Source organism: Diadema antillarum, unplaced genomic scaffold (genome assembly GCF_040938485.1).
Source record: "Diadema antillarum isolate AM-2024a unplaced genomic scaffold, OU_Dant_1.0 scf00000037, whole genome shotgun sequence".
Classification (NCBI taxonomy): domain Eukaryota; kingdom Metazoa; phylum Echinodermata; class Echinoidea; order Diadematoida; family Diadematidae; genus Diadema; species Diadema antillarum.
Genome location: NW_027270926.1, coordinates 3,028,477 through 3,054,605, shown reverse-complemented (window position 1 = coordinate 3,054,605; position 26,129 = coordinate 3,028,477). Strand labels below are relative to the sequence as shown.

Here is a 26,129-nt window from a genome sequence, read left to right as displayed (position 1 = left end):
GTCCTATATTATCAAAAGGATCCAGCAGAATTAAGTTTCATCTGTCTTTCAAAAATAAAGCAGTGTATTTCTCTCTGATTTTGTGCACACTGTGTGAATGTAATCACTTTTGTCTAGTCCATCTCCAGTGTAGGATGTGCAGTGAAATTCAGATTTGCCAATTTATTAAGAATGAGATATTAATTTCTGCTCCAAAATTACCCTATAACTTAAAGGACAAGTTCACCTTCATAGACATGTGGGTTGAGTGAATGCAGCAATATTAGTAGAACACATCAGTGAGAGTTTGAGCAAAATCGGACAATCCGTTCAAAAGTTATGAATTTTTAAAGTTTCTGCTCAGTCACGGCTGGATGAAAAGACTACTATAGCTTGTGATGTCACATGAGTACAACGATATAAAGAAAGAATAAAGAAAATTCAACATATTTCCATTTTTCTCCCATAACAAAAGAACACTTGACTTCTCTCTTTCAGAAGGCAGGAGGAATAATATTACCCTTAACATACATCAGTAGCAAGTCGAAGAAATGTGCACTTTATTCAAAAAGTAAAGTTTTGTGAAATTCTCTTTTTATTTTCCTTATGTAGTTGTACGCATGTGAAATCATACGCTGTAGTAGTCTTCTCTTCCAGCAGTGACTGCGCAGATACTTCAAATATTCATAACTTTTGAACGGATTGTCCAATTTTCCTCAAACTTTCACTGATGTGTTCTACTAATATTGCTGCATGCTCTCAATCCTTATGTATATGAAGGTGGACTTGTCCTTTAATGGGTTCTTTGAAAATGTGTCCGAGAAGGACTGGTATACCACAGAGCAGTGGAGTTTCCTGATTCTGCAGGAAGATGTCTGAGTAAATAAAACAATACAAAACAATAATATTCGACAAACAAATCAAGTCTTTCTTGACTTCCCAGCAAAACAATATATAGGCCTCCCTATTTTGGAATGAGCATTACGTACGTAGATGCACTTAGCTCAGGTGTATCTCTCCAATAGCTCCTTTCAACCCACCTTCCTGGTGTCAATATTTGAACGTTAACAGCCCTGTATAGCTCTTTTTAACGTTCCTGATTTCATCATGTGAATGTTGATGACCCTGTGTACCGTCAATGATGCAGAGATTCATTGTAGGAAATGAAAATCTAGTCTAGACCTTCATGATAAGGTAATTGCTTTTTGTGGGTGATCGTAGCAGTGTCCCCGTGTGGTTCACCTCTAACAGCGTTTCGACAGGAAGGATCGAAGCACGAATGCCATGTAATTCAAAACCAATTCTAATTGTTGTGGCAGAGAAGGAAATGGATGTGTTGCTCAAATTGCCAATCTGTTGTTACTGTAAAAGATTACAACTGATTAACTTGCAGGCAACAAGTGCTTGTTATCCAAGTTTCAAGATATTGAATATGTATAGTATATTGTTGACTGTTTATACAATGTATGTTTATGAGTGATTATCAGATTTGCTGCAAACACAGAATAATTTTGCACATGTTCAGAAGTGTTTGTTGGACTCTAATGCAGAAATTGAATTAGTTGGTTTATAGTTACAGTAGCTTGTTGGTTGGTTGGATTTTCGATATTGTGATCAGCCTCTTGGTACTTGGATTTTCAGCAACCAGTATTCCAATGTGACTAAATCGCAACATGCTGGGGCCATTGCAACTGATTGACAAATTGCCCTACATCGACGTAAATAAGCACTGAATTGATCAGTGTTTTAGTAGTAACCATGATAAAACGTCGATGTAGGGCAATTTGTCAATCAGTTGCAATGAAAACATCTCGACGGAAGAATTTCATGAATTTGAATGCTAAGGCCATTTCTTCGTCTTTTTTTGTGTGTGCATTTTTACTTTTTTTTCTTCAAGGTAATAGAAGGAGATGCAGCCCCCATAGATTTGCATCTTATGTAATGGTTATAGTAGTAGTGGTAGTAGAAACAGCAATGAAAACAGTGATTGTAGTAGTAGTAGTAGTAGTAGTAGTAGTAGTAGTAGTACAGTAGTAGTAGTAGTAGTAATAGTAATAGTAGTAGTAAATATTGGAGTAATAGTTGAAGTGCTGGTAGAAGTAGCAGTAGGTAGAAAAGTAGCAGAAGTAGTACACAGAACTACATACCAGTATGTGTGCTTCAATGTTACAATGCTGAGCTTATGGCATGCTCGTCATTCATCTCCAATGCCGTATCTTCGTTTCAGGATGCGGTGGCAATGCCAACAACTTTGGGTCAGAGCAGGAGTGCCAGGAGCAATGCATGATGGGAGCCTGTTGTCGTAGGACTGTCCAGCAGCAAGCCAGCGGTCTCCTCGAGGCAGTGGACTACAGCTGTCTGGTGAGATGAATGATTCATATATTCTCTTCCCAAGAGATAGCAAATATTTTCATGTTGATATCCGAAAATGAAATGAGGTCTGTTAATTGGAAAACTTGAAAAAAAAAGGTGCATACTGATCAACCTTTGGAATAACAAACCTTTATTCTGCTCTTGGATCAATGAAAATTCAGAATATTAAAACCCTTTTTTTATTTTCGCATTAACACACCTTCTGATATTCTTTTTTCATTTTCGGATTTATGAACCTTCAGAATTATGAACCTGTGAAGTAACTGTTAGAATTACCCATTCAGTCAGCATTTTAGTAGCATGTCAATATTTGTACATAGATCTTGTGATTGTGCAGGTAACCAAGTGTATAATTCTCAAAACGTTCATTTGCTGGAATGACTTTAGTCTACAAAGTTTAGCAGTTTCTGAAATTGAGCCACCACAACATTGAAACAGTGTCTTTAATGTATATTTCCCAGCAACACTGAATTTTTAGAGAAAAAAGGAGAATACAGTCAAACCTGTCTTAGCGACCACCTCTCTATAGCGGCCACCTCTCTATAGCGGCCACCTCTCTAAAGCGGCCACCTCTCTAAAGCGGCCACCTCTCTACAGCGGCCCCCTCTCTATAGCAGCCACCTCTCTATAGCGGCCACCTCTCTATAGCGGCCACCTCTCTAAAGCGGCCACCTCTCTCTAGCGGCCACCTCTCTATAGCGGCCACCTGCTTATAGCGGCCATTGAAAAATCCCCCGAATTAAATTTCTGTATTATGGACCCTTTATATAGTGGCCACCTGCCTAACGCGGCCAGTGGCCACTCATTTTGTATCCCGTGGTGAATATCTACCTGCGTATAGCAGCCACAAATATTTAGCTGAACCGTTAAAGCAGGCGTGAGTACGATGTCTTCTACGTTCATTGCGTGATTTCTACCGAGTCCTAGCTCAGTCATAATCACGCAGACAAGATTGACAAACTTGATGCAGCTCTTTGCCACGGAAACCCGTCTTACCAGTAACCTGACTAGATTAGATCTGGGCTTCAGTAATGCCGCCCTGAATAGATGCTACAAAGGCAAAGACAACTCCTAATAACATCTTAGAATTTCACCAAAATGCCGACTAATTAGTGTTGAAGTCCCTTTCAATAAGGACAATATGGTACTTGTCTGGGTATTGTTTGTTGTTTACGTAAGCTTCACACATTATCAATCTCCATCGAACTCAGCACTCATAAACCCCATTCATGCAAACTGGTATGAACCAGAGAACTTACTCAGGCCCGAAATATTATTTTTAACATCAAAAGAACAGAAGCAGGCAAAGAAAAAAAAATATGATATGAAGTGAATTGTACAACAAAAATCCCCATAAACAGCACTGCTGCACATGCAAACTTATTTGCGGGTTGTTGTTGTTGTTGTTTTTTAAGAATAACATGCAGTATTTTCTGCTATTATTAAATGCAAGTATTGAAATTCAAAATGGCCGCCAACCTGTCTATAGCGACCACCTGTCTATAGCGGCCACTTTTGTTGTTTCCCTTGGGTGGCCGCTATAGACAGGTTTGACTGTATATTTGATGTTGGAATTGATGCCAATTGTCCACATTCACATTTCACTCCAACCAACCAAGGCGACGACGATGGGCGACTGTCGCAGCCAGACGACGGCGGCCCAACCCCTGACTGCACCCGAGCTGAGGGTGGAGGTGATAGCCTTCCACGCGGGCCAGACCTGTGTCAACGTGACCTGCCAGCCACCCCAGGAGAGGTGCATGGTGGCAGGAGAGTACTCCAAGAGCATCGGGGAGGTGTTCAGCAGCGGCTGCCAGACTTGTCAGTGTCTCCCTGGAGGCATTGCTCAGTGCAGGTTAGGATCATGGTGATGGTGATGAGGGTCACCCTTGGGTCCTTTAATATCAGACAGAGAGAGAGCTTGTAATTAGTGAATATGTGAAAATTTCTGTGGTAAGTATTATGTACAGACTTTGGTTTGATGTACTTAGAAAAGAAGTGTATTCTCCAAAAGAAACATTATGATGATATAAATTGGAGGTACTAATTAGATTTCAAGTCCCATGTCACCAACTTGATCATATCTCCATGTGAATTTAGTCATGATTTGCAAATTTCTGTAGAAGTTCACCATGCAGAAACAATACACAAACATAAATAAATATACCACAGGTATCATTTTGTACATCAAAAAAGGACAGAGTACATTATATATTTTTCCCTGGTACTCTCATATCAATCCCTCTCATAATTTCCCTTGTGGATGTACCAAGATGCCAGACCATTACGACCCGGAAGGAGATCCGCGACCTGACCCGGCAAGAGCTGGAGCGGTTCCAGGTGGCGGTGCGCCAGCTGCAGACGGCGGGCCCGGACTCACCCTGGGCCCACATGCGGGACCTGTACATGAACCACGTGATGGAGGCACACAGTGAGAACTCGTTCCTCGTTTGGCACCGCGTCTTCCTCCGTGAGGTGGAGCGCATGCTGCAGGTGAGTGTGCCCTTTTGTCTCTCATTTTGAACTTTGAGGGCAGCAAACATATCGTCGGGTGAGAACCAGAAGGCTGTTATTACAATTTTGGGAGGTGTTGAATTATTGGTATCACATTGTAGAGATCGGTCTGCTCTTCATTATGGTGTCAATTTTTACGTATTTTTTTTTTTTATTTTCAGTCAATTTTAAATCATTTTCATAATTTTCACTAAAATGTTAAAATTCAAAACCACAAGGGTGCTATTTTTGGAAATATTTGAAAACTGCTATATTTGGAAAAATGCTTATAAATACACCCACTTTTGTTTAAATCAGCTTTTTTATTTCATGAGAATTGATTGTTTCACATGTATTTACACTCAAATATTGGGACCTGATAGCGCCCTTCTGGTTCCAGCCAACGATATGCTCCATATCCTACCAGTCAATATACTTATGTGTATAAAGATGCATCAATCTTTTTTGAGAAGTAGATGTGGTGCAGAAAGATATCTTTTCATGAAAATATATCACAAGCATGCTGCGTGTCTCTTAGAGCTTCTCTCCCTTATTCAGCAAGAGGCTCCCTGAAAATTGTAAACTTTATTTTAATGTCCTGACTATTAAATAAAAGTATGTATATACGTGTACAAGTATCTGCCCAACAGCTGTTTGGAATCTCCCTGAATTTGATCAGTACATTACCTGTGATTTACCTGTGTGACCTACCTGAGTCAATGTGTCACTTGACAAACTTTATTGAATGTCAGAAATCATGCAACAGAGAATATAGTATGGACTGTTAAAGTTCTGAGCCAGATGCAGATCATACACAGCAGAGTGAATTCAGCAGTACGTCTTTGCAACTAAATGGGATGGCCTTGTGTCTATGAATATTAGACTACAGAAATGGCAGATGATTGTAGACCTTTACATTTTTATTAGTACAAACATGACCACTTCAAAACATTAAATGAATAAATGAAATGAGGTACCCAAACAGACTATTAACTACAATATGTATGTGTCTGTCACAAAGAATAAATTTCATGTCATGCAGTAAATCTGTATGTATATGTATATGTATATGTATATATCTATTTGTCCGCAATCCTAAATCTTTTGTGAATGTCAATAGATCGCAGTCCATCAAACTATGATCTTTTTCATATGTACTTTCAGGAAATAGACTGCTCTGTAGCCCTTCCGTACTATGATTTCACCACGGATGTCGGCAATCTCTCCCTTGCCGTCGCCTGGCAACCCAATTACTTTGGTGGCAGTGGCGAGGGGCCGGGCAGCTGTGTGCCCGACCATCCCTTCCGGGGCCGCAGTCAGTGGGAGCCCTGCCTGGCCCGACAGTTCCAGTACCGCGCCCAGCTCCCATCCAAGATCGACGTGGCCCTGGCCATGGCTAGCAATGACTTTCTGACCTTTGAGTCGTGCCTGCAAGCGATCGTTGGCCACGTCTACAGTTACATAGGTGGCCACGTGGCCTCTTCCGCCGCCGCGTACGACCCCATCTTCTTTGCCCTGCAGTCATATGTGGACATGCTCTACTGGCAGTGGCAGCAGAGACCCGGCAACTTCGACAACTATCCGACCCAGGTGAGAGAGGTTGCGATGGTGCCATTCGGACTGCGTCCCATGGATGTCATGAACTCCGAAGCTCAGCTGTGTGTGACGTACAGCCTACAAGGTTATGGCCACCCCTGCAACAACTCTGGCCTGCTCTTCGACGAGCAGGGTTACGATGCAGAAGGCTACAACCGAAATGGATTTGACAGATTTGGTTTTGATAGGTAATGGTTTCAGTGTGTTTTTAATTTCAACTGTTTTTCAAGTTATTAAAAAAGAAAAAATCAAGAAATGCATAACTGAGAATTTGGAAAAGGTGAAGCCCTGTGAACACAACAGATACATGCTTGATGAAGAAAAATATGTCTGTATATAAAAATTTTCATGGTAAATTATTTTGATCACTTCCTTTAACACAATGCTATTCTCGTTGGAGGGTTACAGTATGCAGTAGTTCTCATCAACACAAACCAATTAATTGAAAAACCAAAATTCAAGCAAATACTGATGAGTAAGTGCTCTCACTTTGCTCAGTCAAAGATGTCACAAGTAAATCACTGTTGCTCTGGTTTCAGATTTGGCTACGACTCTGAAGGCTATAACACCAATGGGGAATACGATCCGAGGAACATCTTCATCTACGGCGGCTATGACTTTGAGGGCTACGATAGGAGAGGCTACGACAGGAGAGGCTTCAACAGGTTTGGGTACAATAGAGAAGGTGAGCCAGTGTGTCACATCTCACTCAGAGATTTGGGGCAAGGAGAATGGTTTTGATGATTACGAAAAGGTGATAATCATAAGTATGATGATGACTGTGATAAAGATAGTCATGAAATAAAGATGATAATTTCAATAATAATTTTGACAGTAATAACAATGATTATAAAAAGAAGGAAGAGAAGAAAGAGAAGGAGAAGGGAAAAGAATGAGAATAAGGAGTAAGGGGAGATATATTACCTATCTGAAGCATATATTAAAAAAATGTTTCTCAAGCCTCGCTGCAAAATAATAAAATGAAAATTAATGCACACAAAAATACACAGGTAGGTACTAAAGTGAAAAAGAGGTATAAAAACATGCTGAGGACTGATTTCATGTAATGCCTGTTGTATGCATCATAAGCCTATTCTGTGTTGCTTTTGCAACAAACGTATCTGACAAGTTAAGTGTAATATAACATTGGTATTTGATGCGTTTGAAAATAGTTTTTCGGAATCAAAGGTAAATAAGGAAAAAAATCACCGAGCCATGTGGTCGTCATTGTACCTTGTTTGTACACTTGTTTGTTTGTTTGTTTGTTTTTTAAATACATTTCTGACATTGCCAAACTTCTATCATTTCATGATGTTTGCATTGGCTATTTAATAAGTGGAAAAGAAAACAAAATATGTGTGCTACAGAGTATTCCCTCACTTTAAAATCTTTATGATCAAGGCATTATGTTTTTTATCGGAGTACATGTACATGAATCCCTAATTACTGAATCTGTAGCTGTGTATGCTAATAGTTGATATATCAATGAATATGACAAGATATAGATTAATATGAAGTTTGAATTCATGCATGGACATCTTTGTTTTGCTTCACTTATGTCACCAAATTTTGTAAAATATACATTAACTTTTAAATGGACAAAGTCAAAATTTTGTTCCATATAAAACACTCAATTTCCACAGAGCAGCAATACATGTATGTCTTTCATTCTTTATTTTGCTTCAGGTTACAACAGAGATGGGTTTGATGTCAGTGGCTACGATCGCTTTGGCTACAACCGATACGGCTTTGACCGCAGCGGGTACGACAATCAGGGCTTCAACCCGTTTGGTCAGGACCGTGCGGGCAACTTTGATATTTCCAATCGTTTCAACGCTGAAGGTGAGAGTTCGTGTGTGGCAAGAGGAGAATGCCACATTTGGATGATAAGTGGAAAATGAACATTCTTCCCATAAAATTTCTTGAGGTGTCAGAATAGGTACAGTAATATGCTGTTTTTGTGCCTTGTGACAAAGTTGTCCTTTGTACTTTCTGGATAAGATTATACTGTATTAGGATTTACCCTATTATGGCTAACATTTTTTTTCTCTGTATTTTGTAGACAGTGAGTTTCAGACCACTGTGTCTCAGGTGTGTAGGAAGTATCATGTGTTTTGGTTGCCTGCTTGTCTACAGTTCGCAAGGTGAAAGGTCACCAATTGTATGATGTCTAAAATGTAAATACCCAGCAGTAAGTTCGACCAGGAATGGTTATTGTTGATTCAATTTGTTATGAAGGAGTGATGATTGTTCATGAAATGACCAGGGGTGGGGGAAAAGACTGAATAGACAGAATACTGTATACGCCGAATATTTCGCGAGGTTTTTATTTTTGCAAATTTCACGAGTCAGGTGCTATTCGCGAAATAAAAAACACACAAACATATTGACTCTGATCCCGATGTGGATGTGACGTACGCGTGTACATTTCTCCATTCAGTACAGGACTCCACGATCGCGAATTTAACCACTCGCGAAATCATCGGGAATTCCCGGTTTGTGAAAATTTAGACTCGCGAAAAATATGGTGTATACAGTATTCTAATGAAAAGACAGGTTTGTTTTCCAAAGGTCAATTTCCTAGGTCAGAGGTCATTTAACTTGGGCTAAACGATCACTCTATTATTGTTGTTACTCTGTAGTCTGAATTGGGATGTATGAGTGTCGATTGGACAATTCAATAAGCAGAAATGTATTCTTGAGCATGCCACTGGTCATTTCTTTTCTTTGTCCACTGGCACACATGCTGCCAGGAGATCTGTACTTTGCAGTGAGCCAAAATTTTGACATTGAGATGCAATATGCCTCATGCAGAACTCTGAAGTTTGAATGGTGATTGTGATATTTGGCAGAATGGGCTGTATTTAGGGCAACAATGACATGCTTGGATGCACTGTGCAGCCATTAAAAAAAAAAGGGGGGGGGGGGGAGAAGAGAGTTTGTAGTTTAATGGTAGGTTCCCATCAGTGATTTTGAACTGTGGGCCAGACTTGAAAAGGTGCATTTCATCTTTTTATTATCCCACGTCAATGGGGGCTTTGTTGGTTGGAGATATTGAATGGAGCTGCACAGGAAATTGAAATAGTCTGCAATCCTAGACCCTCTACCGGTACTACTGACTGCTACATGCCTGCTTTTTTTTTTCTCTCTCTCTCTCTGTCTCTTTTCTCCCCTCTACTCTCTTGCTCTCTCGAAAAATTTGTCCCCAGAATTGTCGGTATTCCCATAACTCAGAAAGATCTACATGTCCACGCTTCATGCATTATCATTGTATGCAGAATGATTGTGAAGTGATGAATGAATGATAGAAGAAAGAAATGAATGAATTAAACAAGCACTCAGAGAGAGCAGACCTCCACCAAGCTGCCATGATCAAAATATCGCCATTTTGTTGCCAGTATCATCAATACAAACATAGAAGTATAGGGACACCTACCCAACATATTCGGTGAAAATTTGATCGTCCACTGTTGGATTATTGGGAGGTTAAACTTATTTGTGTCCTGTATGACCCCTATAACCTGTGACCTTTGACCTCATAACCCTAAATCTAATTGTTTCTTCCTTTATTGTGAACACACCCTGCAAATTTTGTGGAAATTCATTCATCCTTTCTCGATATATGGGTAGATACGTGAATGAATGAATGAATTTGTTATATGCGAGATTTTTGGTACATGTTTTATATCAAGTTATCTTTTGCCAAAAAAAAAGCAGACTGTTACCAAAAATAGTGGAGTGTGATCAAGTGTTATACTGCAGATATTGGCTATTCCACAGAATGGTCTGAAACCTTGGCAAACCCAGCAAGAATGTCTAATTTTTGTGCAACAAAGTGTATTTTGAAACTTTGTGCTGTGCAGGGTTTGACTATCGCTGCCTGGATCGCAGGGGCCTCAACCCAGAGGGATTTGATATCTACGGCTTCAACTCCAACTTCCTGGACTCTGACTACTGCAACTACACCTTCAGCGGACCCCACTCTCCTCGGGTCACGCTCCACCTGGACGAGCTCCTCTTCCAGCAAGAGGTGGCCTTCCTGCGATCCCTGGCCCGCACCTGCCCCCTGCCAGACTCGGAGCCCATCCTCTGGCACGAGCAGACCTGGCTGTCCAACCCCAAGGACCTGCCGGGCAAGGAGAACACCCTGGGCATCAGCCGCTTCCCGACATCTGTCTTGTCACGCAGGTAGGCCTGTGGCCAGCAGTGATGGAAGTCGGGAGGAAGAGGATGAGGAGGAGGAGGAGGAAGAGAATAGGATTAGGAGGGGGTGAAGAAGGAGTAAAAAAAAATGATATACCATTGAAGAGAGAATCACTGTGCAACATCATCTGTCTTTCACTTTTTAACTGTGCATTTTTTTTTCTCCAAATGTCTGCCCTATTGTGCAGGTATGGCTTACCAGAGGTGGAAGTTAGGATGAGGAGGAGAAGGAGGGAAAGGAGTAGAATAGGATTGGGAGAGGAGTTAGGGAGGGGGTGAGGAAGGGGTGAAGAATTCTGGAGTACCATGAAAGAGGGCATCACTGTGCAAGGACATCTGTCTCCCACTTTTAAACTGTCTGACTTGAGCAAGTGGTGCCAAAGAGAGGTGTCAAATTGAAAAGAAACATATTGGGGATGGGATAGGGTGAGAAAGTTCTATCATCTGTACAAAGAAAAAACCACAATCAGCTTTGATAATTTCCTACCCATACTCTGAATTGTAGGACCTGTAGAGTCTTGATGGAAAGGGTTGCACATTTTTTTAAGGAGGTAATGGGGACAGAGAAATGTTTCTGGTATTTGTAAAGGAAGACATGCATGGCATCATTCACTTCTTAACTTACGTGCTATCCAGTGGGTATGGTTATAAGATCTAGAATTGTGATGAAGTGGGAGAAGGAGGGACAAAATGGGGTGGAGGACAAGGAACAGAGCAGGAAATATGATTTGCAGTACTTAAAAAATATGTTCCTTCAGTTGAGTATCAAGAGTGAATGTCGTCATTTTTCTATACATTCCATCACTTACTAAAAGATTGACTCTATTTTATGCAAAAAAAAAAAGGATCAGTTTTTTTAGATTAAAAGAAGTCAAAGTATGGCCTGTTACATCAAATTCCAAAAGCTTTGCTATCACTTTAGACAAAAATTTTACAAAGTCAAACCATGATAAAACCGCAATTTTAGTTTGTGAGTAGGATTGTGTGGTAGAGACATGAATTTTTTTTTTTCTAGCCACAATCTTCTCTTTATATAATCCTTTGTCTGCTTTGAGTGCTGCTTGGCACAGAAAACCCCATAGTGCTGTACACACTGTCAAAAGTCCCTGGCATAGCTAAGGTTAAGCAAGAGATTAGACTCTCTGATATTTCATAATTATCAAATAATTGCTAACCCTAGATTCTGCCTTGATGTGGAGCCGATCATATCCAACTGCCCCTGCGATGGAGTGCCGGTCATCTGCGACCTCAACCCCTGCAACGTCGGTTGCGGGGGTCACGAAGATGCCACGTGCTACATCGACTTCTGCAACGGCTGCACGGCGATGTGGTACAGCAACGGCAACCACGTCAACTGCCAGGCGGAGGCACGCGGTAAATGTCGTCCTAAATTTTTATCCTACAGATTTAAGGGAATCACAGCCTTCGTGTCAGTTATGTATAAACAGTTCTTACTGCTTTGTGGTAAACTTTGTCTACGAATCATGTGGAACTTTGGGATACAACAACACTTCATGTTCACAATGTTGACAGAGGTTAATAGTATACAAATATTAAATGTTTATGAGTGTGATGATTCCGAATATTACATGAGCGTGCAAATTTAACCGTCCTGTTCAACGATGCAAAGCGGAGTTGAAGAGAACGCTCAAACTTGCACCGAATGTAATATTCAAACCGTCGCACGAGTGATAAAACATTGAATATTTGTTTTATACAACACACGATAAGCCTGGTCTAGCAGCTAGACCAAAATAGATCTAACGTTAAGCCTATAATAAAGGAGGAGGACTAACAGTAAGGTTTAGCTCTAGATCTGGCTCTCAGTGCTTTACGATACACAAGTTTAGTGTGTCCTAAGATCTATTGCACAGCTGGCTTGCTTGATTTACTGTTCAATAGACAGCTATTGCACTGCCATTAAGAGTGAACGTGGGATAGCTGATTCTTCTGAATGTCATGTGACCTGCATTCATCCAATCAGATGGCAAGGATCTATACATGTGTTGTATAAAGTGCAATAGAAACAAAGATGGAATGGTGAAGGTTACATCAAAATTGGACATGGGACTAGCTATAAATGTCATGGAATTTTATTCAGTTTCATGTGTGGTTATGAAACAGCTGATGTCAGTCCCAACTGTGTATGCAAACTTAAGTAAAACTCACTTGTTGGGGAAAACACCTGAACAAGTTAATTTCATGCTGCCAAGGAAAAGAAAACCCAAACAAATAGATTCAGGTTGTCATACAGTATTTGTGTTCAAACTGTCATATATTATTATTAGCATGCATGAGTGTATCAAGGAATTGTTCAACTTTCAAGGAGGCTTTTGAATATTTAGATATTTATTATATCAATAGATGTAATCTTGCTATTATATGTGTTCAAAAAGTTTGTTACCATCTCATATTTCTTCCAAAATCTATTTGAATTGTAATGTCCATGATTGTAACACCTGTCTTGCTTATGAGTGTTATTTAAGTTATGTTGGAACAAAAGGACGATCAATGAGGAAAGATATACCCAGTGATCTGAAAATGAAAAAGTTTCTGCATAGTTTTAGATGAAATTACAAATCTTTACTTCTGAATTTAAATTCTCAGGCGAACTGATTATTTTAGTTGCACTTTGATATGTTTTCTATTCTTTTCTTTCTCTCTCTCTCTCTCTCTCTCTCTCTCTCTCTCTTTACTCTTTTCTGTGCTTCCCTTATCATGAACAGTTTATGATTATTAGGAGTCAACATTTCACAAGGCTTATTGCTCTTCCCTGTAGAGCCCCATTCACATCAACTTATGTTTTCCTTTACGGTGTCCTTTTTCTCATCCTGATCACATGAGTGTGTATGTATTATATTTTCAGTATTATTTCCATTTTGCCTGTTTCCATTGAATCAGTGGCCTGTTGTAATTATGTTTAATGGAAAATGAACTTGAACTTGAACTTTACCAGATTTTATCCATTGATCCTCCCCCAGATTGTGTCAATGGCACGGTTCTCCATCAGTCGGGCACTTCATGGAAGTCTGATGCTTGCACCACCTGCACTTGTACTGTGAGTATTAAACTTGAATTCCTCCTCTTCTCTAAGAAGAGGTTTCATGTAAAGGGGTAAAAAGGAGAATCCCTTATTCTTTCTCTCATTTTTAATCTCTTCGAGAGAGTTCCCCTTAAATTTGAGTCAATCATGTTATAAGGATGTAAACAATTGTAGGTGGTTTGCTTGTTTTATAAGATTTCTTTTTTCCACTAGATCCACACTGAATTTTCCCCTCTGTGGTAGTTCATGCTGCAGACATTTCTTCATTTAATCTTGACATTCAATATGGCTTAGTTATGGTTTTTTTATCATTCTTTCTCATGAGGTAGACAAAATTATTTGTCTGTGCCCCTTCTTACGAAATTTTGAATTTAAGTCAGCTGTTGCAGTTCTCCAGTTTTAGAGGGTGCTTTTTTTAAGCCAAACTCTGTAAACTGGAAACTCTCTCTTTTCCTAGTCTGAAGGAGTTTCATGGTTTGCTGAATATGTTTACCTAGTATTGGAGACAGGCATTGTGATATCATCCAAACAGTACTATATGATCAACATTGTATTCTTTATTGCTGTTTTAATATGATATTTCTCATCTTAAAAGGGGAAATTTTTAGTATGATTCTTGCAAAGAAAACATAGCGATAACAGACAATCACAGATGACATTTTTCTGAAGAGTTGAGTAAATGATATTGCATGGACGGGTGAAATATAATTTAATAGATGTAAACCCTTTTAGTGGTATACATTGTATTACAGCAACTCATTTACGCTAACCTAGTATTACTTGATGGTGTGTAAGTGAATGTCTGGGTTATTTGGAGTAAAAAAAGTACCCCTGATATTATGTGCATTGTATCATATTGCCCCAGAGATGGGCACTCTCTCCTGGCCCCTCTCTCACTCTCTCACTCTCACCCCACCCCCCCCCCCCTCCATCTCTCTGTCTCTGTCTCTCTCTCACACACACACACACACTCTTCAGAGGGGTACAGTTGATTGCCAGAGAGACTCTTGCCTGCCTACACGCTGTGACTACCCAGCCACGCCATTCGGTGAATGCTGCCCTCTCTGTAATGGTGAGTTTAGGTCCAATGATCTAGATTAATACTTAAAGGCCTTGTTTACCTTTGGGAGCAATGATTTAAAAAAAGTTCAAGATATCACTTGTGATGGATATGTGTAGGTCAGTTGTATCACAAAACATCCTACCATATAAGAATTTTGCAATTGAACGTAAAATATAAGGAGATATCACTATTTTTCTCAATAAACCGTAAATGTAGACGGTTTAATCTAGAAACATTTTTATTATAACTATTGTTCACATTTTGTATATTTAACAATACTTAACATCGACTATACTAGTGCAATTTTTTACATTGGTTGTTTCTATCCCTAACTCACATTTTAGAACTATTTTAAGGCACGAATGCTGGGTTTTTGTTTCAGCTGCAAATGGCAAATTATGTCCTTAAAGGGCAAGTGCACCTTTAATATATGTGTGGACCTAGTGAATGCAGCAATATTAGTAGAACACATCAATGAAAGTTTGATTACAATGGGACAATCTGTTCAAAAGTTATGAATATGTAAAATTTCAGTGCTGCCATCACTGGATGAATAGATTACTATGGTTTGTGATGTTACATGCATAGAATGATTTAAAATAGAAAATGTGAAGGGAATTCCACAAAATTTCTTCTTTTTTTTTAAAAGAACTTATTCCCTCAACTCGTTACTGACATATGTTAAGGGTAACATTATTCCCCTGCCTATATCATCCTACACATGTCACATCCCAAACTGTAATAGTTTTCTCATCCAGTGATGACGGCACCGAAACTTTAAAAATTCATAATTTTTTTGAACGGACTGTCCAATTTTCTTCAAACTTTAACTGATGTGTTCAACTCATATTGCTGCATTCACTCAATCCCCATTTATATGTTTATTGAGGTGAATTTGTCCTTTAAGGAGAGGGAGAAAGAGACAAATTCCATAGGTCACCTGGAGGTCATGGTAGAACACAGGATCATCCGTGATTATTGTACAGGATTTTGAGTGATTTGTATGTGCGCCATTAGAGATGAACAAAAAAAGAACAAATCAGAACAAACATAATTAGAAGAATATATCAGTATGGATTACAGTTGCAACTATTTTTCTTAAGAAGACAGTGTGTACACTTGCATGTGAATAACCACATATTGATGACTTAGTGGCCCAAATTCACAATGTATCCCATGGATTATGCAAATTTCATCTACGCATATGTGCTGGACAGATTGCGTACGTCAGTAGATATCCAATGATGAATACGAGCTTACACTTACACTTATGTAAAGTACACTTGTTTTTTTGTTTGTTTGTTTTCTCCTTGCTTGTTTTAGTCCATGGACTAAGATGTAAACCATGGATTTGATTAAAGCTACCTTTGTGAATTCTTATCAAAGTGTTTGTTTGCAGAGAGATTGACAAATATGAGCACATTTTGTTGTTTTGTTCATCACTCTGACAAATATTGAACAACAAAATATTGAAAAACATGGGAATATGAATTCATTTGTATTCCTTTTTCTGTTTATATGCTTATGAACCTGTACAATTTTTTTGTTTTTATGATTGTGATTAAAAATTGTTTTTAATGTCGAGATCAAAGCCAAATCTACACTGCTTATATGATTTGATAATGATAAGAAATTGTACACTGCAAGAATACTGGTTGCTTTGCTTCAAATAAGATGCACAGACTGTTTTTGCAGGAAAAAAGAAGAAGTTGTGATCTGTTACTAACTTTATCAACTGCTGGAATATCAGTATACTGCAGGCCAGTGATCATATCCACTTCATGTGACTTTGAACATGCAACATGTGTAATTTTTAGTATATTTGGGGGGAGAGCGAAGAGATAGTGATAGACCAAGAAGTTTTTGATGGGTTGTTTCGTCCATGTATTGTCTCAAGCAATGAACAATATGCTTGATTTATCTGATGCACTTTACATATACTCATCTTCTTCATGTGATGCCCGAAGTGAATGGCATTTAGCTGTGATTTCAGAGATAAACAATTTCTGATTACCAAACAGTCTTGAGAATCAGGTATGAGGCTGCTCAGAAGTTTTTGTTGAATTGCTGTAAAAGCAAGTTAGGAAAAACAAAAACAAAAACCAGGTTTTTGAGAGTAATGTTAGTATTAAAGTCAGATTTAGTTTTGGTCTTGTAGAGCCAGAAAGCAAGGAGAAATCAGATATGCCGACGTGTGGATATTACAGAAAGTGAAATGAATGTCTCTAGACTTTGTCCATAGCACACAATATTCCTGTAAAGTGAGATCAGGGATTTGCTAAACTCCTCTTTAATCCGCTGTTTCCATGATCTCATCTTTGGTATGCAGACTGCCAGTATGGGGACCAGTTTATCCGCAACAGGGCCACAGTCGTTCCCATCTACGATGAATGCGCCGATTGCCAGTGTCTGGTGAGTGGACAGCTGTACAGCAGTGTCAGTTTGCTGAAATGCACAAAATAGATATGCTGTGGTGTTGTTTGGATTTAACATAGCACAATATGTTCAAGTTAGATTTTACTTTATTACTTTGATTTGCCATCTCCTATTTGTCGTCAGTTTTTATGTTGTTTGTGCAGTACATTTGTTAAATATTTTATATTGTTTGTGATGAATTATGCTAATATAAATCCTGAAGACTGAAACCAAACCTAAGATATATGTGTTACTAAAAGCCATTGAATAGAATGTTACAGCTGGAGATGTTGAATATAATTCCCAATGCAGCATTGACATGCATTATTGATAGGCAGCGAGAACACAACAGCCATGAATATCTCCATCACAATCGATTGTGTGGTATTAAATATAAACCTCTGCATGGTAGAGGCTTTCAATAATGCAAGTGTGAGAAAATTGTAAAGTGGAATTTAAGGTGTTGACTTGTGTAATGCCACTCCCTGCACAGAATGGGGACGTCAGATGTCAAACCAGGGAATGCCCAAGGCCACAGTGCACACACCCTCTCAAGCCACGGAACGGATGCTGTCCAGAATGCAATGGTGAAGTCATGTTGTTGTTGTTGTTGTTGTTGTTGTTGTTGTTGTTGTTGTTGTTGTTGTTGTTGTTGTTGTTGTTGTTGTTGTTGTTGTTGTTGTTGTTGTTGTTGTTGTTGTTGTTGTTGTTGTTGTTGTTGTTGTTGTTGTTGTTGTTGTCCTCCTTCTCCTTCTTCAGCCTGTGTTTGGTGTAAGAAGAAATTAAGAAAGAGAGTATGCCCAACTTCCATGGCTATAACACACCAAAAAAATCTTTGTTTGAAGACATTTTTAGGGATGGAAAGTATTTTTCGGATCAGGTGAACCAATTCTTCTTGGAACCAAGCATGCCGCAAAATGTTTGTACATTTTGTGCAGTGTTTCCTGAAAGGTAGATTTCTCTTTTAATATAGATGATCTTTTGAATGCTTTAAGTCACTTTGCTGCCATGCCATCAAAGAAATGTGAGATGTGACTTGGTATTTAAAACAGATTACTGATCACACCTGTAATCACACTAATCACCACAAATAAAAGAATGTTTATTTTGTGATTGGCCAAGACTAGCAAACCAACACCTACCTGTATGATTCTTCCCGGCTCGATCAGTCTGTTCAAGAGACATAGCACTTGCACCTTGTTACCTAATGACAGCTTGATATTGTTGCAGTCTGACTTTTACATGGCTTAATAAACACTATGACCTACACATACACTGTGGGGTGTATGGTTGAACAATGGGTAATCCAGCTGACTCCTCATCATACTGGTTAGCCAACCAGGAGAGTGACCTCTTCCTTCTGCTCTTCTGAACTTCTAAAGGCTTCAATCTTCTCAGAACTTGATTACTTCAGTTCTCCTCCCGTATTCTTGCCCGCCGAGTGAAAAACATCTGCTGCAGTAGCATCATTCAGTTTCTCTCTACTTGTATGCTCAACTGCCTTAGATAAATTCTGTCATATGAATCACTTATTATATTGACATGAATTGTTATTTACAAAGAAATAAGTGTTTAAAATGAAGAGCAAAAAGAAAAAAAAATCAAAGGACCTACATTTTTTGGTGTATGTACATCAATGTGTAGGAGTTCATGGCTACCCAGGGACTCATGCATATTTATCAGTACATATTAATATTCATATCGTCGCATATTACTCCAATATCATTTGTCATTTGCTGCATCTAAAAACATTTCCGCTTTCTCTCTCTGTCTCACGCACTCAGACTGTGAGTATGAAGGAAGTCGGGTTGCCAACGGCAACACCTTTACAGCGGACCTGTGCACGTCCTGCACCTGCAGGTACGGCTCAGTGAGCTGCCAGCCGGTGCGCTGCCCTCAACTCAGCTGCCTACAGCAGACGACGCCACAGGGCGAATGCTGCCCTCGCTGCACCGACGGCTGCGAGTACGAGGGGATGTCATTCAACAACGGGGACTTCTTCACTCCCATGTCCAATCCATGCCTAAGGTGTTCATGCCTGGTGAGCTGAAATATTTCCATAGAGATATACAAAAAAATAATCATACTTTGATTTGGTCTTCAATCCTCCTCTCCCATCATACAATGTAGCTTTGTTTTAAGACAGAATGAGTAATAGGTAGTATTTCTTTTCAAGAGAAAAAATTAGTGAATTGCCACCTTTGATACACTTTAATACATTTTTTGTCTACTTGGGTCAATATTTTTTAGATGTGTTCATATCATAATTATCAGTCAACTTGGGATACTCACAAATAGTGCTGCTATGGGATATCTTGTGCTCCCCAACCCAACCCAAGAAATGACAAGAACAGAAATAGGAACTGCAATCATAGCTAGGTTTAAGATACACAGCACTCACAAATTTGAAGTTTCATGTGTATCTGCTAATGCTGAATAACCCCCTAGTTGTTGCTGGAAGGGAGACTCACAATTACGAGGTAGAACGTAGATCCATGCGCAATCTGACCGTGCATACTCTACTCTTGATGAAGGGATAATACAATAAGCCTTGCATATTACCTGAAATTATTCTGCCCAAGGGGCTGCTTTGGAAGTATACAAAGTACAGAGTCTGCCGTTGAAACATATAAAGGCAGGTAGTGGCTTAGTTGCAACAAATTGAGATATTGCCACAATATGCAGATTAGCTAAGTATCATGACGTATGAAAGCCTCTGATAGGATTCCATTTTCAGGGCATTGTCCGTCAATAATGAAATCTAAAAAGTCCTAATCCACCCCAATTTACTCCCTGGGAATTGTCCAGTGAAATTCAAACTCCAGTGGAGGGTGTGCTGCGGTGCAGTCATGTAGATTTATTTTGGCCTGTCTCACTACCACAGAATCGCAGCAATATATATCTGAAGTGACAAAAGAGGCAGCTTCAAGATGTGTGGTTCTGCACATATACCGATTAGTAGCACGTTAGATATGACATATTCATCTATGAGTACACAATTTCAGCAGGATGTCCATACTAGTTTCCCAGATTCGCAAAGTGCAGAACAAAATAAAAACATCTATATGTTCCTGTTTGTCAATTTTGATCCCTCTTTTTACCCCAGAATAACATTGTGCGCTGCAATCCTCAACAATGCGAGCCAGCCCCATGCCCCAACCCGGTACTTCTCCTGGGCGCCTGCTGCCCAATTTGCACGGACAAGTGCGTCTACAACGGGCGGACGTACAACAACGATGACCGCTGGGTGTCCGATGACCAGTGCCAGCAGTGCATATGTCAGGAGTCCAGGGTCACTTGCACTGACCTCTCACGTTGCAGGGAGCAATGTCAGCACGGGTCAGTTTTGTCAGAAAACAGAAAATGTGACAAATTATACTGCAGCTTTCTCGTGATACTGTAAAAGCTTTTATTTTCACAAATGAGGAGGTCAGAGACATTTTCCCAAGATGTTGTTTCACTGATCTCCACAGAGGCTATTGCAAGTGCACTAATGCCTGTCCATTTGTGATATTATTGCTTGTTATCAAATTTGTAGCATAACAGTGATTTTCGAAATTCATAAAAATTAAAGCCTTGCAAAAATAACAGCTTTTACTGTACTTGTTAGATGTGTGAAAGTTAAGAAATGAAAGGAAATCCCAATAACATTTTGAAGTATTTCCATCAGAATGATTTATGTCTTGTGCTGATTTTGTATATCAATATCAGGGTGGTCCACAACTTGAAATTTTAGCATGTTGCAAGCTCAGAATCTGAGAATATTGCAGAAATTGAATATGCGCGGAGCGCACACGATGAGTACGTAGTACGCAATATTTTGCTGCTTATCTCTCTTTGTGCTGCTTACATTCAATGTTCTCTCTCATGTTTTGCACACAAATATCTAAAGTACCTGGTAGTTTGATGTTTCTTATGTTATGCACATGTTTTGCACATTTTTGAATACTTTTACTTTGAGCTTGTTGCAAATTCTTGAGGATGTTGCATAGCATGTTGCTGGCTTTTTAGGATGTTGCACAAGAATTTTAGCATGTTGCAGCGACATGCTAAAACCCCTCATGGACCACCCTGCAATATGAAATACTTCGAAATAGTTGTTTTGCTCCAGTAGTTAGGATTGTATTTCCTTCATAATTCTAAGTGGGACAAGTGGGGATATTCAAGGCAAACTCTATGGTTTTAGGAAGGGACAGTGGCTATTATTTTTATGCCTCTGCCAGGAAGTGGTGCCGGAGGCATTATGTTTTCGGGTTGTCAATTTGTAATATTTTGCCAATTTTGTGAAAATGTAATCACACATTGTCCACATGTACTATAGACCAAGTAGGAGAATCATGCATTATGGCGGAGGCATACCAGTCGCCATAGCGACATTTCTAGTTTAGAATAACTTTGTCGCCTTAAAAGTCATTGAAGATGTACAATATACATGAGGTCAGAGCAAAAGTGATTATTTCAGTAGGTAAAGGTTTCCAATTGACAATGTTTGATGATATTCAATGTGTACAGTGGAAATTAATGTAGGGAAAACGATGTTAAATGAACCCGAGTAGACAACTTCATATGAATGCAGTTGTGATGTTCAGTGAATAGCTTGGAACAGGTGAGCATGGGAAAGTTGACTCTATTCAGCAGAATGCATTAAGTGTGCGTACAAGTTACCATCCCGAGTGACAAATGATCAGCTGCTGGCTGTAAACCCACATCCATGGGAGCTTAATCATGTTGCATTGTTTGCCTTGATTCCAACCACATGATTCCATCATATTCACAGCTACATTGCTGAAGGCCAGTGCTGTTCAGACTGCACGGACTGTCTGTACGAGGGCCAGTTCCAACGCAACAACGCAGAGTTCGACAGCACCGATGGATGCGAGGTCTGCCGCTGCCATTCGGGCACGGTCACGTGCCAGCAGCGACCGTGCCCAGACACGGGTTGCCGGGAGGTGGAGACCCTGGATGGAGAGTGCTGCCCAGTTTGTCGCGGCTGCATCGACCGCGGAGGGACACGCCACGACCATGGCACACACTTTGTCCCGACCTACGACGTGTGCTCTGACTGCACCTGCTCGGAGGGACGGCTGTCGTGCCAGACGATCCGCTGCGAACAGCAGTGCTCGCATCCGGTCATCGACCCTTCAGCGTGCTGCCCTATATGCGATAATGGCTGCCAGGACGGAAGCACGCTCTACAACGATGGCGACATCGTGCAGAGCCCGGAGAGGTGCCAGATCTGCCGCTGCTCCCGGGGGAGCATCCTGTGCGACCAGGTGCCCTGCCCGCAGCTGACCTGCCCCAACCCTGTCCTGCTGCCCGGCCAGTGCTGCCCGGAGTGCAGGCAGTGCGTGTATGAGGGGGCCACGTACTACAATGGAGAACAGTTTGTGTCTCAGCAGGATCCCTGCCAGAGCTGTCGATGTGAGGTGAGAAAGAATACTAACATACCAAGGCTTGTCACTCAAAAAGTATTTTCTTATGCGTGGCATGTGTTGCAATGTTATCTTAACCCATTGAGGACGAGTCCTAAGTACAATGTATACTCGGGCAAGGGTCTATGGGAAATGCATGTTGTAGCAAAATCAGTCCATCCTTTGTGGGTTAAACTTGTTCTTCCGTGGGAAAGTTTAAATGTCATCAAGCAATAATTTGTGGAATGTTTTATTGTCGTTGTAAATTTTACATAGGTTTATATATTTCCCATGGAAAGATTGACTGAGAAAAATCTGTGTATCTACATATTATCTTTCTCTCTTTTTTCCCACCTACAAAGTAAAGTACACCCTTGTGTTCTTTGGGAAGGTGTTTATCATTATTGCAATTCATTTTGAATAGAACAAACAAGTAAGGAAGATGAGACAGTTTGTCGTTCTCGAATAATTAGAAGCTGAAGGCCAGCATGACTTAAGGCAGGGCTCGACACTAACGGTGGCCCGGTGGCCCGGGGCCACCAAAAATGAAAGTCGGGCCTCCAAATTTCAAAAAAGGGCAAATTTGGTGGCCCGCCAAAATTTTTTGAAAAGTGTCATTTATTTATGTTAAGATGTTGCAACCCATGTGCCTGTCAATGAATATCTTTACTTAGTCTTACCATTCAGAAGTTAGATTTGTTTAAAGGATGGATGAAAAGGATTGAATGAGTGCCTGAGAGTGAGTGTTGCGAGTTTGATGAGGTTTATTTATGAGTAGATATGTCCAGCTTCCAATTATTACTATGATAAAACTTGAATATTTGACTAATCTAAAAAAAAGTAGGAATTTTAATGTGGTTTTTTTTTTGGTTTTTTGGGAGGCCACCAAAATTGTCTCTCGGGCCACCAAAAATTTGAAATTGATGATTTTGGTGGTCCCATCGGGCCACCAAATAAAAAAGTTAGTGTGGAGCCCTGCTTAAGGGCATTGTTATCCTATATTTTTAAAAGAATATCTGCCTTGAGAAATTTAGATTTTGTCAGTTGTAAGGGATCTGCTTGTGAGGTGGATAAGTGACTGATATTGGATCCAAGAAAGTGGCAAGCAAGGTGATGAAATTATCAGATGATAATATATGTTTTATTTGTGAATAGATCAAAAGCTTGATATCGTAATTACCACCTATCTATGTTTTGAAATGTAAGAATACTTTGTTTTGAAGTTTCATGTTTTGCATGCTCATGAATTATTTAGGATAAAGCCCATTTTCTGAAAACTTTGAGTTTCTAGTTATTAGCTTTCTGCCATTTTGTCTCATGTTTTTGGAAATAGAGAGACAATAAAAAGACAGTTAACCCACTGAGGACAAGCTGATTTTGCTACAACACTCATTTCTCGTAGACACTTGCAAGAGTACTCAGGACTCAGGACTTGTTCAACGGGTTAATACATCACTTGAAAGCTCAGAGTGTGGACAATTTCAAAATGCCAAATTGAGACTATTAATAGTGGTTTGATGGAAGATTTGTCAGGTTTTCTTCAAAGGATGTCAAACATAATTATGACTTTGCTTTTGACATCAGCACTCTTGAGACACAATCCCAATATCTTTATTATGGATTTGCAATGTGGCCGTAGGTTGGCGAAGTGCGGTGTGTTGACCAGAGGACTCAGGGGCTGGTATGCCAGAGGTCCTGCACCCATCCTGTCCCGGTCCCAGGCCAGTGCTGCCCCGACTGCACGCAGTGCCAGTACGACGGCCGCGTCATCCCTGATGGCATACAGTTCCGTCACTTCACAGACCGGTGTCAGATCTGCACGTGTTCGGTAAGTCGGGTCCATTTCTAACACGCAGAGTATGATGCCCACATCAATCCCAATTGCTCACAGTTGTAATATTTGCTCTGGGTTGCTGTGGATATGCTTTGGTGTATTTGATAAGGTTCTTGTGCTGAAATCCTGCTTAGCACTTACACATCTGTAAGTTGATGAGGCATTTTACCTACATTGTGCTGTAGAGCACTATGTTTGAAATTGTCACCTTACAATGTGGGATAAATGAAATTGTAATGACATGACCCCCACCACCCCAAGGGGGCAGGGCTGGAGAACCTTTTGCAGAGCCAGGAATATTACAACAGATTTTGTTGCAATTAGACACAAGCAACTAAAAATAAGTTTTTCATAAGCACTAAGCCCCCCGGGGCTCTTATTTAGCACTACCATCAGCTCCCAGTAATCCTATGTCAAGGAATGTGGTTTCCACAAAAATGTCTCAAGTCTGGTACTCCTATACCTTGAATGATGATATTTTTTACCTCGTGAGCCATCACCTCAACGTTTGATATGTCATTTCCACATAGAACTTTCATGATGTTTTGTCAAGAGGGGGCACCATGTGTAACATCAACACAGTAGCCGCGTGTACATGTAAGTTTGGGAGCTTTAAGGGACAGCTTTGATACTGATAATCTGTCTGAAACCCTACAGGGAGGATCAGTGGTGTGTGAGCGAGAAACCTGCCCCCCTGTCCAGTGCAGCAGCCCAGTCTACGCCGATCCAGAGGACTGCTGCCCTCAATGTCAGGTCTGCATCGATGAGGGCAGAGAGTACCAGGAAGGGGAACGCTGGCAGTCTACTAGCAATGAGTGCCTGGACTGTGTCTGCCAGGTATGACCATATTTTCTGTCTCATTTTCATCTGTTCAGTGCCAGGGATGTTGTTATAATTGATGTTGATGAAGCACAGATCTTGATTTCAGTAGGTAGTAGATTTTTACGAGGCTAGGAGTCTTAAGAAGTTATTGGTTTAAATGCAAAGTTATGACCCATCAGTGATTGCAGTTGGGGAGCAGGATAAAATGTGAGAGAGCAAGTCTTGTTTTTTTTTCTATTTCTTGTTCACTTCTAAATGGGAATGCCCATCTAAAAAATGAATGATGCATCAGACTTCCATACACTTCCCTCCCCCCCCCCCCATCTCTTGTTGTGGCCACACATATGCCCTCAGGGTGTGGACTACAGTGGGCACTCCTGCAACAGATGCTCTGTTGTCATGCTGCATGTCTGACCTGGGCAATGTTCTGATGGACTGAACTTAAAATTTGTGTTCGTGCGATGATGTAGTAAATTGTGCCTTGTTTGTAGCATAAATAGCAATACTACAGAGAAAGTATGGGTGTGTGAACCTTGTCAATGCAATAATGGGATGGTTTTAAAATGACGGTCATTGCCTGATTGTCTGAAAAAAATAAAGATTTACACTGTGTAGATCTTGATAGAATCACATTAATGGCAAATATTATGTTGTTATCTTATGATCCAGCATTTCAGTAAGACTGAAACAGATCAATTAACAAAGAAAGTTTATTAGCTATACATACATCTGTAATATCACAAGGTATTTGACTCTTCATATTTTGAGTATTCACATTGAAGTGTCTCAATCATCGAATGTAGAATGCTTTGTGACACGTGAATGTACTAATTTTCAGATTTCAACCTGTGGTAAATGGTATCATTTCGCTTCTTGACACCTCTTTTAATTCTACAG

General features: G+C 40.1%; 1 protein-coding gene across 1 annotated transcript in view; it reads left to right on the top strand.

Moving 5' to 3' along the window:
- LOC139708877 (kielin/chordin-like protein) overlaps positions 1-26,129 on the top strand; it is a 51,415-nt gene that overhangs the window by 18,121 nt on the left and 7,165 nt on the right. Inside the window, exons 7-23 of the mRNA XM_071620843.1 lie at positions 2,207-2,340; positions 3,972-4,207; positions 4,626-4,845; positions 6,010-6,629; positions 6,981-7,126; positions 8,128-8,283; positions 10,305-10,629; positions 11,825-12,018; positions 13,626-13,702; positions 14,666-14,759; positions 17,080-17,162; positions 17,659-17,752; positions 18,950-19,206; positions 20,272-20,504; positions 21,943-22,591; positions 24,216-24,404; positions 25,068-25,247. Of these exons, the coding sequence (XP_071476944.1) occupies positions 2,207-2,340; positions 3,972-4,207; positions 4,626-4,845; positions 6,010-6,629; positions 6,981-7,126; positions 8,128-8,283; positions 10,305-10,629; positions 11,825-12,018; positions 13,626-13,702; positions 14,666-14,759; positions 17,080-17,162; positions 17,659-17,752; positions 18,950-19,206; positions 20,272-20,504; positions 21,943-22,591; positions 24,216-24,404; positions 25,068-25,247 (3,887 nt within the window). The remainder of the gene's footprint in view (positions 1-2,206; positions 2,341-3,971; positions 4,208-4,625; positions 4,846-6,009; positions 6,630-6,980; positions 7,127-8,127; positions 8,284-10,304; positions 10,630-11,824; positions 12,019-13,625; positions 13,703-14,665; positions 14,760-17,079; positions 17,163-17,658; positions 17,753-18,949; positions 19,207-20,271; positions 20,505-21,942; positions 22,592-24,215; positions 24,405-25,067; positions 25,248-26,129) is intronic.